Source organism: Oryzias melastigma, linkage group LG4, assembly GCF_002922805.2.
Source record: "Oryzias melastigma strain HK-1 linkage group LG4, ASM292280v2, whole genome shotgun sequence".
NCBI lineage: Eukaryota > Metazoa > Chordata > Actinopteri > Beloniformes > Adrianichthyidae > Oryzias > Oryzias melastigma.
Genome location: NC_050515.1, coordinates 4,763,375 through 4,782,111, shown reverse-complemented (window position 1 = coordinate 4,782,111; position 18,737 = coordinate 4,763,375). Strand labels below are relative to the sequence as shown.

Here is an 18,737-nt window from a genome sequence, read left to right as displayed (position 1 = left end):
TGTTGTTGGATTTTTCAAGCTCTCTAAAGTTTTGGTGAGATTTTTTGCATGCATTTGAAATGTATTCCTTTTCCAGTTTTATTTGATTTTTAAAAGACCTATTGAGTCTGAAATAAAGCATATAGTGTTAATAAAAATGTATTTTTGCTGTGCTGCAGAAACCTGTTTATGGATTGCAGTCTTTGTTTGGGGAGGGAGACCCTTATTAAACCAGTGGTCTTCATCATCCAGGGAAAGTTACAGAGGAGTCTGCAGGAAATAAGTCATTATGTTTAAGCCACAAACAGCTTTTATTAAATTTACTTTCATCCATATTTCCTGCAGCAGCATGTGAGTATAAATATGACTAAGCAAGAATAACTGGATCGGCGAGCAGCAGTTCATTTCAGAGCTATAATATTTACTGCACAGCAGCTGGTCAGTGAATGCAACACCCACCTTTAACACCGGTGTGTGTGCAGGTCAGGGTTTGTTTGCCAGCTGATTTATGAAGAGTGTAACGATTCTCCAGCCTTGACTTAACTCATCTCTCACACACACACTCCAAGAGTGTAGATGACAATGAGGTGGGAGTCGTCTCCTGATAATTCAGACATGCTTGATCGCTCTGGTGTGTTTGTGCGTGTGCGGTGGCCTGCAGTGACAGCCTGTCAATTTATTGACCCTGTCGCTGGCCCCACACAAACACACAGGCGTGGCCCAGGTGTGTGTGTGCTGCCTGAAGCAGAGCCTCCTCCTCCTGCAGCTCGTCTCTGTGGGGCGCGTCTGGATTAATGAGGAGTTCAGAGTCTCCTCAGATCCTCGTCTGCAGACACCAGCTCCCCTTTCAAGAGTCAGCAGATCCTGGAGGTCTCTGTGAGCAAACTGAAGCAGAGCTTCACTCCAGAGGAGAGGACATTTTTGGAAAGCAGACTTGTAGTTTTGTTCTTTTGATGTGGCTTTTAGGCTCAGAAAAGAAAGTTTAAAGAAACTTTCATGTGGAGAAAATGTCTCTAAGATTCTGCACATTTCCAAATATATTTGTCTCATTTCTCTTCAACACAAATCTTTACACTGAATTTAACTAAATGCTAAACAGGGAGCTACTGTATAAGAGATTATCTACAAAATAAATCACAATTAATTTAATTCAGAGTAAAATATTCCTTGTTTCTTTCTTAAAACAAACATTCTTAGGCTGCAGTCCCCTATCACAAAATGCCACCATGCATTTGCAAGTTTTTCATCAATTCTGGCAGGTGGCCGTGCAGTCGCAGCAGCTCTACCTGGTCGATGTGTAAATGTCTCCGGACGGCGGTCATCCATATCAAGTGTCACCGGCCGCTAGCCACACAGTAACCCAGGGTTATGTTAAAGCGAGCTATTCTGCACGCCTGACGGCCGCTGTCTACGTTCCTGACCACGTCAAGGATTTTCAAACGTATCGGACGTCATCTTGAAGATTCTTCCAATGCCCCCCCATTGCACGGTGGCAGTTGTATTTGTGGCCGTAGCATTAGCGAAATTCTTGTTTATTTGACTAGAATTCAGAGAAATGTAAACCGTAAAGGGCTGCATGGTGGTGTAGTGGTTAGCGTTCTCGCTTCCCAGCTCGGCTGGGACATTTCTGTGTGGAGTTTGCATGTTCTCCCTGTACATGCTTGGGTTTTCTCCATCTTCCTCCTACAGTCCAAACATATGCTTAGGTTAAGATAGATAGATAGATAGATAGATAGATAGATAGATAGATAGATAGATAGATAGATAGATAGATAGATAGATAGATAAACTTTATTGTCTGTTCAATGAACAGAAATTCATCTTTCAACACGGCAGAAGACAATAAAATTGATTCAATTGATAAAAGTTAAAAAAGCTAAAACGTTAATAAATATATAGAAAATCAAAAGTCATAGAGATCCTAAAAAACACATAATTCACCATCCACATGCATACAATTTAAGTGCTATTGAAAATTAAGCAGAGTGACTGCATTGGGGATAAATGATTTTTTGTAGATGTTTTTCCTGGCCAACGATGTTCTGTATCTCCTGCCTGATGGCAACAAGGAGAAAGAGTGATGGAGAGGGTGGGTAGTGTCCACAGTGATGGAGGTGGCTTTCCTCATCACTGCTCGCCTGTACAGGTCACTGAGAGGAGATTGAGCTGTTTGAGTGATTTTGGAGGCCTGATTGATTATTTTTGAGAGAGTGTAACTGGGGATTTGCATGTGGTCCTACAACAAACTGGTGACCAATTCAGAGTGCACACCGCCTTCACACAATAGTAAATAGGATAGGCTCCAGCAACCCCATGACCCTGACAGGGGGTTGAGAAGATAAACAGAAGGTATCCAGTAAGATGTCAAGTTTTTCTGTTTCTTTCTTAAAACCGTGAAGAAGCGTGAACCTCATCAGTGTGCACTTCTATGAACAGCATGAAAGTCTGTACCTGGATTCTGCAGAGAACTCTGCTAAAATCTGGACTCAGGTTTCTGTTTGGGTGCAGCGCTGAGCCGCTCTGAACTTCAGGTCAGGAAAACGACAGACAGACAGGAACAGAAGTCAGCCCGAGCGCGCCTCGTCACCATAGTGACCAACGGGACAGTCTGTGCATTCCTGTGGTTTTTATTATGAAGGGTGGGGGGCAGATGGTGTCCCTTTTGTCGGAGAGTGGGCATGGTGCCCACGGGGGCAGCCTGATGGTTGCCGTGGGCAACTGTGGCAGTTTTCAATGGAGACAAAGCTGAGGGAGCTGGCATCAAATCACACAAACACACACACTCTGGCTGGGTTTAGCATAATGAATAATAGAATTGATCTTTATTTAGATAACCAATTAGATTTAATCAAATCCATTATTCAGGTTATGACTATGTCTTGTTTTTTTTCAATCCATAATACTTTTATTTCAGTTTTTTAAGTAAAAAAAACTTGTATTAATAAATTTCTGCTTCTTTTCAGTTTCATCAACTAGTTTTTTCAAAAATACTTTTTATAACGTATAAACTGATTTTTAATATGAGTTTTAAAACTAAACTTTGTATGGGATTATCAACTTAAGAAACAATAACACAAAAGTGATAATCAACTCTAACATCACTGCAGACGTACAGATCCTTTTAGTGTTTAAAGTGTTTAGGGTCACAGTGACATCATCACTGATGAGTCTGAACCAATGAGAAACCAGAAACATATCCCTCAAGTGAGTCCACATGTCAAAACTAATTAAACATTTAGTCATGTGGGCAGCTCACCTTGAGTTTTCAGATTTATTTGAACAAAAGGTGACCCTTCATGTTGTTACAAATGACTTTAATACTAATAATAGAAAGCAATGAAACACATTGTTACAGAAAGTTGTAATTTTGCTACCTCGTTATTATTCATAATTATTCCCAACTTGCTTGTAGTTTTAATTAATACATATTCAATCAAACACTCATTTAACCTGAAAAAGTGACAATTCTTTCTTTAAGAAGACATGAACGAAACCGTTTTTTGTTTTGTTGTGTTTTGTTTATTTGTTTTGTTAATGTAGCAAAACATCAATAAATAATTTTTAAAAAATCCTCAATGTAGATGGTCAGAGAAACTAAAGTTGAGTCTCTCAGATTGGGAAGAGCTTCTAGTTTTAAAAAGAAAATAGAAAAAAAATCAAAATTGTATTTATTACATATTTAGCAAGCATGACTGCCAAATGAAAGTTACATTCACTAAACATTGCCGTCTGACAGCCCCAACAATGCAGTCATGATTATTTTATTAACAATATTTACCTGCTGCCTGCTGTGTGATTTCACTTTAAGTCAATAACTATGTGTTAAAAAAAGAAGAAGTTGTGAACATTTATTCTTCAATAGAAGAATAAATGCATTTTCAGGTTTCAGTCCAGGTTGTTTATTATGCAGCATGTAGGGAAAGGGCAGTGCAGCTGAAGGAGTGCAGCACACTGAGGGAGTTTGAGGATTTGGTTCACCAAACTGATCAAAAAGAAAGAATAAAACCATCAGAGATGCTCTAAAGGCAACAGTGTCTGTCTCCCAACCATCCCTGTTTTATCCTGAGTCAGCACTACACTCACACACACACACACACACACAAATGAATGCACAATCCAATCCACCGTAAGTGAGTTACAACACAAGCACTGCACTACATTTTTGCGTTTGTGACCTTGAAAACTGTACAAACAGGACACAAAGGCAGATGATGACTCCACACACACACAAACAAACACACACTGAGTTGAAGGGAAACCACCCTCAGTGCTTCCTCTGCTCCTGGGATGTAACTGAACCTTGCTCACACACACAGGCATCGATCAGCTCTTTTGCATTGCTTCTTCAAAGTTTTGAACTTAAATCGAAGCTTAGGTTTCAGGAAATTCAAGTTCAGAAAAACTAAACTATAAAAGCACATTTATGTTGCATTTGCTCAGGTTGGTGTGTGACTGAAATAAAATGTGAACCGACTGCAAAGGAAACTAGCTGAGGTGGACACTAGAGTGTACGGCAAACTAGTAGGGACAAAAAATCAACAGGATTAATCAGTGGATTTCTTAACCGTGGGTATTTAGGTATCAACCAAAACAGTTCAGTCATTCAAAAACTGTTCTAAACATTGAGAATGTTTTATTATAAACTAATCAGAAATCCTGGAAAACAAATATTTACATTAAATTTGGATTCTTGGGGGTTTTATCGTTTTGATCAAATCCCTGCAAATCCAAATGTTTATTTTGCACAGGAAGTGTTTAAAATAACTTTGACACATAAAAAGACAAAATTTATTTCATGTGTTTTCTGCTGCAGAAAACAGAGACTTTATTCAAATACAGTCCAAATGCACCCAAAATACAGAGTTCATGATAGAAATTCTTGTGATTTTTGGCTCTTTGGGCTTGCCATAGACTCAGGTGTTCAGATTAGTGAGCTCTGCGGGCAGCGCATGTGCAAATCAACACCACAGTTGGATACATTGTTTATTTCTTGTGCACTCCAACACGAACAGATCGATAGAGCTGTGCAACTTGGGGAAGTCGAGGGTTTCTTTTGCCCAGGAAAAAACACCTTTGGACAATTTGTTGTTCCAACACAATGATTTACACAATTTTTCACGTTTTCTTTTTTAGGTAGAAATAAATTTCATAGTGTCTACAGACCACAGGAGTAATTGAATAGTTTTGTTAAATTAAAATGCGGTTATTTACAGAAGAAATCCAGACTTTTGGTTTACCACACCAGTGTTAGTTGATCATGTGATGGATTGCAGAGAAATCTTTTATTTAAATACACATTTGTACTGGTGCATGACAGGTATAAGCTTTCACTTTTTTAAATACATTTTATGAAATCATATTTATTTGGGGGAATTATAACTTTTTTTTTCAAGATTTATATTTAATTTGCAGTAAATAATTTGATCTTCAGTGTTTTTTATTAGAAACAGAAAGTTAGCAGGCTGCACTCCTGCAGGTGTGTTTGGATGAAAGTGGAGTGGAGTCCAGGTGATTTGAAACCTGCTGGAATGAGAACAAATTAAGCTGCAAAAAGCAGGTGATCTTCACAGAGCTGGTCTCCAGAGGGTTTGTGGACTGTGGTTGTGACGTCCTGACACACACTACTGTGTTTTATTGTCTGGAATGACGTGATGCTCAGCTGCATTTCTGTCCCATTAGATCTAAACTTGTGCTGCAACTGAAGAGAGATCCCAAGAAAAGCAGGAGCGTGTCTGTATTCATGCACACCTGCAGTCTGTGCACAGTTTTCTTTTTATACTGTTCTCTGGTCAGGAAGTAATCTACCTACTCTAATAGAAAATTGTGTTTTTAACGGGTTAGTTTGGCATTTTTCTGATGATGGTGGACATGTGTAAAGAATATTAAAATTAGAATTAGTTTTCTTAGTATTTCTTTATTCAAATCGCTTTGAATCAAGAGGTGCCAAAAAAAAAAAAAAGAGAAAAGACTATATTTGTGATGTAAAAAAAATACCCTGGGTGGGCCACAAGCTCCATGCTGTGTTCCATTCTGATGAATCCACTTGTTGATGAATAGACTCATGTACGTCTTTGTTTTTCTTGTCTGAGCTGGAATCTGGATCAAAACTCTACGACTGGATGGATCCGATGTTGCTCGCCGTTTTTGTTGCGATAATGTTCCACCACAAATTAAAGGGAAATCTGGAGAAACTATGTCCTAGAAAACAACACAGTTTTAAAAATTCTTGCTGATTACAGTATAATCATAATTAAAAGACCACTGGGAACTCTTTAAAAAGGGATCAAAAGAGGATCTTTAAGGATGAATTTCAGATTTATGTCTTTTGTTATACAAAAAACCAACACAGTAAATCTGTCGACTTGTATAACATTAGGCAAAAATAAATTTGATTATCAGTAGATAATTATAGAATACGATAAGATAAAAATAAAATGATTTGAAAAAAAAGAACAGTCTAAGAAGAATGTAGAAAGCAAAGGTTATCTTGTTTTGTGGTTATTATGACCAGACTGTGCACGTGAGGATATCTCTACAGGTGTGTGTTGATGTGCACAGACAAAGCAGAGGCTCATTACTGATGTTGACCAAATCCAAACATGGAAAAACTGCAGACTGCACCTTTAAAGTGCCACTCTGTGGGACCTGAATCTCTCTCACACACACACAGGCTGTCTGGCCTGTGAGTTTCATCTTCAGAGTCTTCTCAGGACAGAGGGAGGGGCTGCGGTGCGGTGCAGGAGGTGGGGGGGGACACTCAGAGGGGGGAGAGAGCGAGGTAGAAAGTCCCAGCGTCAGCAAGTTGTATTGATTAAAAACTAACCTTCCAGTCTTCTCCTCTATCACCACACACACACACGCAGACGGACACACACACACGCAGCAGTAGAATTACAACAAGTCAGGACCAACAGAGTGCAGAGAAACCCTGCACAGCTCCCTCAAACACACGTGCACACTCACACACACATGCACGTGCCCACAAACTATAATAAATTTAACTTTTTCTTTAAAATACTTTAACTGTTTGTACATTTTTTAAAAATTGTGTCTGTGTGTGTTGATGTACACACGTGTGAAGAAGTGCACGCTAGAATGATCCTCAGATTATTGAAACAAAAACAGGATTGTGGGTCTTTGTGGGGGGCAGGAGGGACTCGGTCACGTCCCAGGTCGTCTGGTCGTCCTTAGCAACCAGACAGGATGTAACGTAAGGACGAACATGAACTCTACAAGTCTGTGAGGTAGAAGAGGTTCGTCAAAGGTGAACGTTTGTGGGTCAATACTGTTGGTAGGTTGAACCCTCGTGTAAATGTGTGCATGCTAATACAAATCATGTAAGTCTGAGGAGAACTAAGCCTGCTGGATCACAGGGAGTCTGCAGGAAAACATTTCTCACCCGCTGGTGCAAATGTCCTCTTACTGCCAATAGAGGGCAGCAGCAGCATCTACACTGAAAAACAAAAAACACAAACACAAGGTCAGTATTAGTCTTTAAAATAACAAATTGAAATAACACAACATAATATCTCTCTTTTTCTGCGGTTCATGGGGACACAACCCCCTCTCCAATTCCTTCCAGCTCTTCCACGAGGAACCTACTGGTTCCCAGACCAGCAGAGATAGAACCGCTCCAGTGTTTCCTGGGTCTCCTCCTGGATGCCTTTGAGGTTTTACTAGGAAATAATTATTTTCACCAGATGTCCAAACCTTACTTCTTGACGTGGAACGATGGCTTTACTCCAAGCAGCAGACTCATTTTGTCTTTATTAAAGCATTAGTATTATTCTACCAGGCAGAGTGTTCCACAGTATTACCTATCTTAGTTTCCATCCTGACTAACCCTCCACAATAAATAATTTAATTAATATACATCTATTTTTTCTATTTGTTCAATACAGATCCTGAGAGGATCTTGGGTTGGACAGGTTTCATTTTTAAAGTTAAGATTCTGTTCTATTTCCCTCTGTCAAACCAGGTGTGTATCTGTACAAACCCCTTTTGCATTTGAAAATGAACGTAATTTCAATTAGTTTATTTTACTTAATAGTTTATGTATTATTAGATTAGAAGTAAAAGTTCTGATGCTGAGAGACTGCTTAAGAAAATATGATTAGGATAGAGGAAAAGGGTTAAGGGGTAAAGAGTAAAAAAAACTAAAACACTGTACATAAAGAAAGAAAGCATAAAAGTACACAACAAAAAATTGGATAAAGCTTAATGTTATCATTGTCATAACTGTTTACAGCTGCATTTTATTGCACAACAACACACTCTGTTATTAGCTCAAACACCAATAACCACACAAATAACCACAGTCTGCACAAACCTGCACTCACCAGCCACTTTATTAGGCACACCTGTCCAACTCCTCGCTACAAATTCTTAATCAATCACATGGCAGCAACTCAGTGGATTTAGGCATGGATGTTCACTCAACAAATCTGCAGCAACTGTGTGATGCTGTCATGTCAATAAGGACCAAACTCTCTGAGGAATGTTTGTAGTACCTTATTGAATCTATGCCACCAAGGATTAAGGCGGTTCTTAGGTAATCTAGTACTAGCAAGGTATACCTAATAAAGTTGGTAGTAACTGTATATACCAACATACACTACTGGATGTAAATTTTAGACATCAGGCATGTCACCGCACAAACAAACTTCCATGTTTGCACAGAGGTCTGAAGGCAGCCCCACTCAGAGGAGTGTGAAGGGAAGATGTAAACCCTGGCCTGGTCCCCCTTCCCATAAAGAGCCCTCAGGGAGAGCACAGGCAAAGAAGTTCCCTTGAATTCTCCGTTATGATGGAGCACTGAAACTTCCACTCTTGGTAACCCAGTACCAACCACCCAAAGACAGGTCTGGAGAGAGCTCCACAGGAGCCCCTGTCTCCAGAGAGCAAGAGGCCTCTGAAGCATCAGTCAGAGTAGAGACCAGGCTCCCAGATGCCCACATGATGGCAAGCCAAGAGCAGTCAGGGTCCAGTAGTCAAGGCAACGGTGGAAATGCAGAGTGACCCAACACACAAAGGAAGAGACCCAAACTGTACCCCAAGGGGACACAAACAACCCCCCCAGCTCAGTTGTGAAATGATCCTCATTTAATGAATTCAATGGCCCACCCTCACTCAGTGGACAGGGGGGCAACCAGCTCAAAGAGCCAATGCACCAACCACAAAAACAGCAACCACCCCTAACCAGCTGCTGGGCAGTTCCACAAGGGATGGAGTAGGATACAGAGGACCACTGGTGTGTGTGTGTGAATATGAACAGTGTGTGTGTAAATCTGAGTAGCATGTGAATGTGTTGGGATGTGTGAATCTAAGCAGTATTTGTGATAGTTGGAATAGTGTGAGTGCGTAGTGAGTAAGTAAATCTGAAAAGTGTGTGTGATGTGAAATATGGATAAATCTTAAGTGTACTTGTGTGAGAGCTTCATCTGGGACTGAAAGTGCTGCAGTTTGATTTAAAATAGTATATTAGCATGAATGTGAACTGTGTGTAATCGTGTGTTTGAATCAAGACAGTAAGTGAGTGTGTGTTTGCATGAATCTGAACATTGTGTGTGTGAGTGCCTATGGGTGCGAGTGTTTGTGTGTACGTCTGTGAGTGTGACAGGGTAAGTTTACAGCTGCCTTCATTTGTGCCAACTGTCTTGTTTTTTAATAGGACAATGGAATGATTATAAATCTTAAATCTGCACTCAGCATGTCAGCACATCAGATTTATAGTGATGGTTATGAAAAGGGCTGGAGGATTTGATCTTTGTGTTTTATGAAATAAGTAGACCTACAGTCTTGTTCTTGTCCCCATCATTCATGGGGGGTACCTGCTGTGTGCAGAAGCATTGATTAGGAGGGTGATCCAGATCAACTGATACACACTTTCATTTTGATGCTTCTTCAAATACAGTGGTCCCTCGCTGTTTCTCAGATCACTTTTGCAGTTTCACCCTTTCATGGATTTCTCTTAGTACAATTTAGCATGCTCCTTTTTTTTAACAGTGCATTGTGTTCTGCATCCTGACTGGCTGTAGACCACTGACAAACAACCTTCTCCAAGCTGTGTCTCCAATACAGAATGCGTTCAGCTCTCCAAATTTACCGTTTATCTCCGATTAGTTGCAAATCTTTTGTTTGATTCTGTTACACTGGACACATTTATCCATGAAGGTTTGAACTTTGAGAGTTTAAAGGGTAACCAAACAGGGCAGTTGGAGGCTGACTCCATTCTCAACCCAAATTTGAAAAATGCCCCAAAAAAGGAGGTAGGGCGAGAGGTGGCGGACTGAGTGGTGGACGTGTGGCTTGGATATATGATTGACAGTTAGGTTAGCTTGTCTTCAACATGGAGAGTGGTACTGGGCAAAATGATGCAAGTTACTCCACAGAACTTTCTGAGGAGGTTGAGGATTTTTCACCTGGTCCTGAACCTTATTGTTTCGAGCCGCTGGCTCAAGACGCTGTTTTTGCAATGGCCGATAGCGAGGTTACCGGCGCAGCTGAGGGTTAACAGGTCTGAAGGAGACCCGTGTCTGAGAGTGGTAAAATGTTGCTAGCAGCATAGCTGATAAAGGCCAACATTAGGGGTGTGCCAAAATATCGATATTGCGATATATCGCGATATTTAGTCCTGCGATCGATTCTCGATGGGTTCTCACCAAGTATCGATATTATATTGTCATTTAAAGAGGCTGTTGCGCTGAGCGTGCGAGTCGCGCGCCGGAACTATTGCGCAGATGGACGCGCTCCGTCGGACTTTTAATAGCGATGCACGCACTTCATTCGGGAGAAGCACCGGTGAGATACAGGCTCTGTAGCGCGTGTGTGACGCATGTCTATCTGTCAGCATTTATCCTCCATCTGTAGGAGATCCACCCGGTAAGAAGTGACTTTGTCTGAGCGCTAGAATGTCAGCGCTCACTTACTTCCTGTTTGCAGAGGGAACTGGGCACGTGCTGCGCAGTTGCGTGTGTACACTTCAAGGAGCGTCGGAATTTTCGCTTTCATACACTTCAATGTTTAACCTGCTGCTGTACGGTGTAACTTTGGTAAATTTATAATGTGACGTTTTCAAACAATGTAATCACTTGTTGCTAATGTTAATTTAAATAAATTTTTAAACAAAAAAAGCAGGATTTGATGTATGAACTTAAATTTAAATGTAATTAAACTAAAGTACATGAATTCACTGTAAAATTAGGGAGGTTGCTAATTAATTGAAGCACTTAAAATTATATTTGCCATTATTGTGTGTGTTTTAAGGTTTTTACCTATTGACTGCTGACTGACCAAATGGAAAATTGATTGGAAAAATTATCTCAAGTGACAGTCTGAGTAAATCAGCCTTCATTTTTGGATGCTCAGCCCTTTTCAAGTAAAGGAAAAGTGAACAAAAAATTAGGTCAATTTTGAGAGAGGCTGTAAAACATTATATTCATCATCCTTTGGTGTGACGTTCTTTTGGAGGTAGATAGCTGTTGTCACTTGATTTATTTAATTTTTGTTCTGTTTACAACAATTCTGCCCTAAATAGTGGCAATGCTGATCATGTTTACTATTGTTAACATTAAATTTGACAGATAATTCCAATTCAGTTGTTGTCAATGCTCGTCAAAGACATAGTCTTACTGATTTCAACAATATTGCACAAAAGTGTCTATAATTTGTTGCACAAAATAAGAAAAGTTGTTTATTATGATTGTGTTTAAGCTAAAAAATATAGATGGGGATATATTTTCACAAAAAAAACACGTTCTTCTATATAATGCTAGTTATTAGAGAGGATTTTTACCAATTATCGCAGTATCGCGATATTATCGATATCGTGAACCATGTATCGCGTATCATATTGTATCGTGAGGTACCCAGTGATTCCCAGCCCTAGCCAACATATTAAGCAAACAATTCCAAGTGAAATATTCATTTCAAATCCATCACCAGGACTGAGTTCACTGGATTTGATGCCAATTACACTCTACCTCTGTTCCCTAATTTCCATGTCATCTGGAAAGTTGTGCAAGCTAGTAGATTTTTAACAACTGAAGGCAAAACACCTATAAGCCATGCTAACGCTAACACGACAACAACCGACCGTTACAGTACATAAAAAATGGGCGGGGTTTTTTATACTGGAACTCAGAGCATGATGAGGTCAAACTTCTAAGTCTCACACCAGTTGACCAATCACAGAATTAAACTGTAATACCTCATTTTAACCTGTAGGAGATGGTTTTTGACTATATTTTTTAGTAATTAAATAAGTTTGGCATCATAATCAATAAGTTTGGCAACATTTCGCAACAACCAACAGACACCACTTTTAAAGCCCCATTTATAGAGGTCAACAGACAAAAAAGTTGATTTAGTGTTTGGTTACCCCTTAAGCGAGAGATAAAAGTGTGAAAAACTTCACGTCTGTCTGAGAAAAATGTGTAAAGTGTGTGAACGGTTTTACAGCCCTAAGACATGTACAATTACTGTATTTTACAATACCTCCATAAAGTTTCTAGTTCACAAATTTCACCAATTGGAAGTTATTTTTAGAACAAAACTCCTGTTGCAAACAAGAAACTACTATCCTTAAAAAAAATCTGAATTGGAGCAAATGTTGTTTCTGTTGAATGTAAGAGAAGCACAATAGAAACATTCTACTTTGGGGGAAGTGCTAGTGTTTAGAGCTGTCAGAGATCCAACTTACTAAACATATGCAACATTGTTCTTGATAAATTAAATTCAGGAAAGTTTTATCTCACTGTGTTGTTTTTCTAACAGTAGTCCATGAAAAACAGCCTGTGCTTTGAGTTGTAACATTGCATTGACTCTACTGTGATATGATACAATAAGTTACATTGTCCAGGCTATTTTTCTTCATTGGCTTTACTTGGAGAAAGGAAAAGAATCTTTCATAAGTTCACAAAAAGTACTTCCCTTTAACTTTTTCTCATACTTGGACTTTTTGTGTGGTTGCTTAGTTTTATAGAGTTTGCAGCTGCTTAGAGCAGCTCAAGTCCTGGATGCTGTCAAACTGAATTCAGATAAACTATCAACAGAAGTCATTTTTGGAAACGAGAAGCAAAGGGGGAAGGTGATTAAGCAGCTGATTTTTAGAGAAGGAAAGACCAAAAGTTAGAACTCTGTTTTGAATTTCAGCCTCACATTGAATGAGCAATGAAGCATTTCAATCAGACAGAGACTTTAATGTGCAGATACAAAGAAGATGATTCATGCCTTCATCTCTAAAAGACGGTAATACGTTAACAGACTTCAAAAACTTGCAGCTCGTCTACAACTCTGATGCCAGAGTTCAAAAAATGAAAATCTGTGTCTCACCTACTTTACCCTCCGTGCTGTAAACGGCTGAACGTAGCATGCCAGCAGAAAAAAACATGCATGGACATTTTTGCTCATCCTTGCTATTTGGTGTGAGCTATCTGTGTTCCCGTACAGGTTTGCTTGTTTTTTCCCCTCCGGCAGCCCGTATCCACCCATAAGGTCGGTTGTGACTGAGCCCTAACACAAGATCTGCTCTTGTGTCTCCACAGTGGTACCTGGGATAAGGACCCTTGACGTGCCCCCACCTCCCTGTGCAACATGCCGCTGCAGTCTCCTTCTCCACCTCTGACCTTCGATGCCAGCTGTGACTGAAAAGCCCCGTCTCACCTGTCCGTTACCCCCCCACCTATCCCAGCGCCAGACTGCAGCATCAGCATGGCTCCAGCGGCTCCAGCGCCCCCCCGCTGTTCCACCTCCATCCTAATGAGTCTGTCCCAGACTTCCCTACAGACGTACGGATCCCATGTCAGTGTAGTGACAGACCCAGAACCCACCCCTTAACCCCCACCAACCAGACCACAGACCCCCCCACACACACAAATAAACCCTTATTACACTGGATCAGCAGCTTCTGGAAACAGACCAGTGCGTGATGGGAGGGGCTGAGCACCCCCAGCCTGCTTTTACAGGAACTACACCTGACCTTATCGTGGGATGGTCCGGGGCGGGGGGGTCAGATGAACATATTCACCGGTGGAGTATTAAAGTGATTAATTTATTTTACTGAAGCAGGAAGGGGGGGTGGATGGTAAGAAGCGTTGCAGCTGGACACTGGTTGTATGGAGGCTCATTGCTTTTTCCTCTCTGCCACCATTTCAGTAACCCCCCCATCCTCCTCTGTCCATCCTCCAGTTCGGGGCAGATTCAGAGCGCCACACAGCGTTGGGCGGGGGGGTTTTCTGGGGTCAGCAGCGAAGCAGGCAAGAGAGGACGAACAACTTTACTGGAAGAATATGGATCACGAGGAAAGTGCAATTCTGTGGGGGGAGGGGGTGTTTGTGCGAAAGCGCGCTGTTGAAAAGTAAATCCACAAAAATGTTTCTTCCAAGTCCACTCACACCTCTGGGACTCTAAAATACTGGGGTACAAAAGACATCAACAGCATTGTGGGAAAAACGAGGATCTGTACTCACTTTTGTTGTTTATTTTTTGTTGTTTGTTCATCTTGTAAAGCTGTTAGTTTGATAGAAGAATCCCTTTAATATCATTTTAAACAATCGTTTTTGTTTTTTAAAGCAGCCAAAAGTTTTTATTTAGTTTAAAACAAACAAAAAAAAAGACGCAAAGCGATTAATTTATTTTACCAAGCACTTCCTGTTTGTTCTAAAACTGTTTTTTAGCTTCCTGCTGGACAGATAATCCGCCCGGAAACAGGCTGCCCTGTGATTGGTCTGGCCTCCTTGAAGCCCCTCCAATCCCAGCATTTCGTTCTGCACTTATCCAATGGGCTGTGAGAGTGAAATCAGGGGGTGTGGCTTAGTGAAGAAGAGGCAGAGCGAACCTGAGTTTGTTTTTCAGAAAAACCACAATCCTCCTCCGACGAAAATGACTAAAATATCTGCATGTTCTAGTGTTAGTGACAGTTTGACATAGATTATGTAGTTAGTGAGATGAAGACACTAAATATGAAAACCCAACATCGGGCACCCCCAACCCCACCCCCCCCAGCAGCATCACAGTTTCTCCATTACTCCTCCTCACCCCCTCCTCGTCTTACTCAGCCCCACTCTTCATCTGTGGGACGTCTAGATATAAAATCAACTGCCCCAACTCCAGACTTACGGGGGTTCAATCATTTTGCGAAATTTAAGAGTTTGTGGAGCAGGGATCTCACCGGTTCAGACGCTGGGTGCTGAGCAGATGCCCCCCACCCCCATATCTTGAGGGAGGGGGGTCACAGGTACATTTTCTAGACAATCCTTACTTGACATCGGTGGTTTCGATCCACAGACGGCCCAAAACCAGAGCTGTGACTGAAACGAGCTTCCTCTCTGCTGAGTAAGTCCCTCCCCCTCATGTCCTTCCTCACATCTGATTGGTGACGTTTTTCGTCATCTGCTGCTGTGACCTTCAACCTACAGGAAGTTCTCCTCACGTCTTCCTGTTGTTACTTCTGTTCCGATCTCGTTACGAGTCAGGAGGATGCCGAATATGCAAAAAACCCGCTTGCACTCCTCCGCTTCACTATTTTCTTTCCTCAACAGAAGCTAAAGTGCATGTTACACCGTGCACATTGGTGCCATGCACTTTACTGTCGTGCACGTTTAAGCTGTGCACGTTACTGCTGTGCACATTACTGCCGTCCACACCCGGCTTTGAGCTTTCCTCTGCGAACAGCTGCAAAACGTTCCTACGTTTCGTTAGGAGCAAGTGGCGGCGGCGGCGTGGTGCTGTGCCGGTTTACCACTCCCCTCTCCTCGTGTCTGCCCCTTCCTCCCCCCTCCCCAGCCGTGATTTGGGCATTAATATTCTGCACTAAATGTGAATTCAACAAGTTTCAACTGCAGCTTCCAGGGCTCAAAACAATGAAGGGAATTTTAAAAAGTTGCACGGACAATTTTGTCATAAAATAAATTGAAAAAAAAAAAAACTTGTGAAGCAGCCGAGCACCTAATCAGCGCCTCGAGCCTGTGAGCAAGAACTCCAGAGAATTGCACCGTTTTTAAGGAAACAAAAGAGTCTGAAAGCAATATTTGTGCTGCGAGTTTAGTTCCTGTGAGCTTCAGTTTGAGCGGCCTGGCCTCCGCTCCTCTGTGTTGTATAGTTTTATTGATTACACTGATTTTAAAGCTGCCCTATTTTATAATGCAGGAATTTTGTAACTATGATGAAATGAGGAAAAACTCGTGTTGTGAACTTTCTGATTTTTAGAACCTGGTCTGCTTTGTTTTCTGGGAACTGGATTTAAGTTGAAAACTTTCCTGTTTCCTCCTTTTTCTTTCCTTTTCTATGTATTTAAGGACTTTTCCTCTGTTGGTGATTTGAGCGTATTCCTGCCTCCGTACAGTAGAGGGCGCTGTGGTGACAGATCGCTGTAAATGTCTCAGTTTGCTGTTTGTTCCTGAAGGTTTGGATGAATCTAGTGACTTTGAGGAAGCTCTGGTTTTTCTTCAGGAGCTCGGCAGCCACGGCGCCACCTGCAGGCTCTGAGTAGAAAAGCATTCTGGCATCATCTTTTGTGTTCACCATTCCATGCAGGAAATAAACGGCTTAATTATGCAACATGATTCTCTTTTCCATCTCTTTCTTTGTTCACTGACCAGCAGCACCCCCCTACCCCCCCACCCGTGTCCATCTGCTCATCCACTGCTGCTCATTCCATCTCTGAAGTGCTCCCAGAGCCTGACCTTCCTCAGGTCCTTCATCCTCATCAGAGTTCTGCTTCCTCCCTGAAGCACCCTGAACTTGAGCTGCAGACGCCTCCCCCCCACTCATCCTCACAGCAACTCCAGCCTCCTACAGACACCCCCCCGTTACCATAGTGAGCTGATCTCTTCCCCCTGGAAGTCTGAACTGGAGCACCTGTGGTGGGTTTTCCTATGGAACTGTTAAAGAGCGGCCCTCCCCAGCTGTGGTTGTGGACGAGGAGGGGCTCGACGACTTCATCCCGTCTTCAGAGAGGGACAGAACTGACTTTGAGGAGCCCCTCCTGTGAAAAGAAAAACAAACCAGCATATCCAGCGATGTATGGGAATGACATGTAGTGCCTGTGAACCTGTATCTCCGCGCTCCGGTCTCATCCTGTTCAGAACGCCGGTCGCCTCGCTGTCAGGATTATAACTAATGTACGATAATCATGAGATGTAAATGCATGCTCCTCCATAATCGTTACTAAGCTGTTACCACGGCAACAGGTGAGAAAACAATTCTTCCTCTTTCTCTTTATCTTTCCTCTTCATCCCTCCCGTCATCTCCATCATCTTCATCTCTGCCCTGTTGCAGCTGTGATGGGTGGAGCCTCCACAATGACTGCACCGGGCCGCCGCTCCCTCGCCGAGTCTCCATCCGACAATCCCCTTCCCACACTCACACCTTATTGACCAGCAGGCTGAGAGGCTTCAGCGTGCCCCCCCCAGACTCCCCCAGAATCAATGGCCTCAGTCGTTTTCTGCAGCCTCAGCGTTATCTGGACCGGAATTCCCCCCCGGACTTCAAACAGGCCCGGCTCTGCAGGATCAGACAGAGAACTGGGGCGGGAATGCAGGGGTGGGGGGTCGTCCTGACCCAAAGCAGCCGGGTCTGGTCGATGGGCCGGCTCAGCTGCGGCGTCTCCTGGTCATAGAATCACCGATAAACACGGCTAGTAGATTTGAAGTTTTCTCATGTAAAACTTTGTTGATGACTCAGCAAATTCTAGAAGAAAAAGAAAAAAAGGACAATTCCTCCGTTTCTCTCTTCAACTGTTTATTCACAAACAACTTTAAACCATTAACAAGTCTGCAGGACTCAAACTGTTGCTGATAATAAATTAACAGAATATTATTTTTGTTTTAGTTAAAAATGTATGTTTTTGTGGGGTTTTTTGGTATATTTAATGGAGCTGGATAACACCCCCTCCACTTTATCTGCTTCGCTTTCACATGGCGCTCTCAGGACAGAACCAAAGACTAAACTGGACCAAACTGGCTGTAAAAATCATGCAGGAAAAACGTGGAAAGTACAGCTGATGCTCCAAACTTTTTCAAGATTCTCTTCAGATTCAAGCGGTGGGCTGATGCTTTAATCTAAACATAAACAGAGCTGAAGCCATTTCCTCTCTTTGGTTCTCCTTCTCTCTTGGTCTGAGGAAAGTCCATTTGCATTCGTGTTGAAGTGAACCGCACCAGAGTTCATCTGCAACTACACAAAGACCTTTTGTTCTCAAAAGAACCAGATTCTCGTTCGGTCCAAACCAGAGTTCAGGTGAGCTTTCTCACCAGCCAAACCAAGAGGACCATCAGAGGAAACCTGCTCTGGATCAGACCAGAACCAAACCTGGATTAGACCAGAACCAAACCTAACACAGGTGTTGCTCCGCATTACTCTGTAGGCTGGGCAAAAGTCTTTCTTTAGAGACCAGGATTCTACCTTATTGTGCAGAAACCTTCCAATAGATGAAGATTTAGAGTCAAAAACGCTCCTGCTCAGCTATTTATGAAAGATTACAAAATAGACTAATTGTTAATTAAATGAAAATGTCTTTTCCATTCAATAAAAAAACACCCCTTGTTTAATGTTGCCACACCAACCACAGCATTAATAGAGTTGATCTCAAAACTCATGATTGTTAAAGACAAAAACGGCTCGTGGTCGTGACTTTGGACGGCTCTGATCCAGACGATCAAGCTGTGTTTCAATGACTTCACCTGGTTTGGTCCGATCATCACATCTGTTTGGATTTATCTAGTAATATTTACTCAGGAAAAGTGTGAAGTCTAAGCAAC

At 41.8% G+C, this 18,737-nt stretch overlaps 1 protein-coding gene across 8 annotated transcripts in view; it reads left to right on the top strand.

Annotated features, from left to right (window-relative positions):
* Positions 1-16,541, top strand: part of nfia (nuclear factor I/A) — a 124,579-nt gene extending 108,038 nt beyond the window's left edge. For all 8 annotated transcript variants that reach the window (XM_024258824.2, XM_036211440.1, XM_024258821.2 and 5 more), the window contains one exon: positions 13,524-16,541. In XM_024258824.2, coding sequence (XP_024114592.1) covers positions 13,524-13,538 — 15 coding nt within the window. In that variant the 3' untranslated portion in view covers positions 13,539-16,541. The remainder of the gene's footprint in view (positions 1-13,523) is intronic.
* The last annotated feature ends 2,196 nt before the right edge of the window (positions 16,542-18,737 follow it).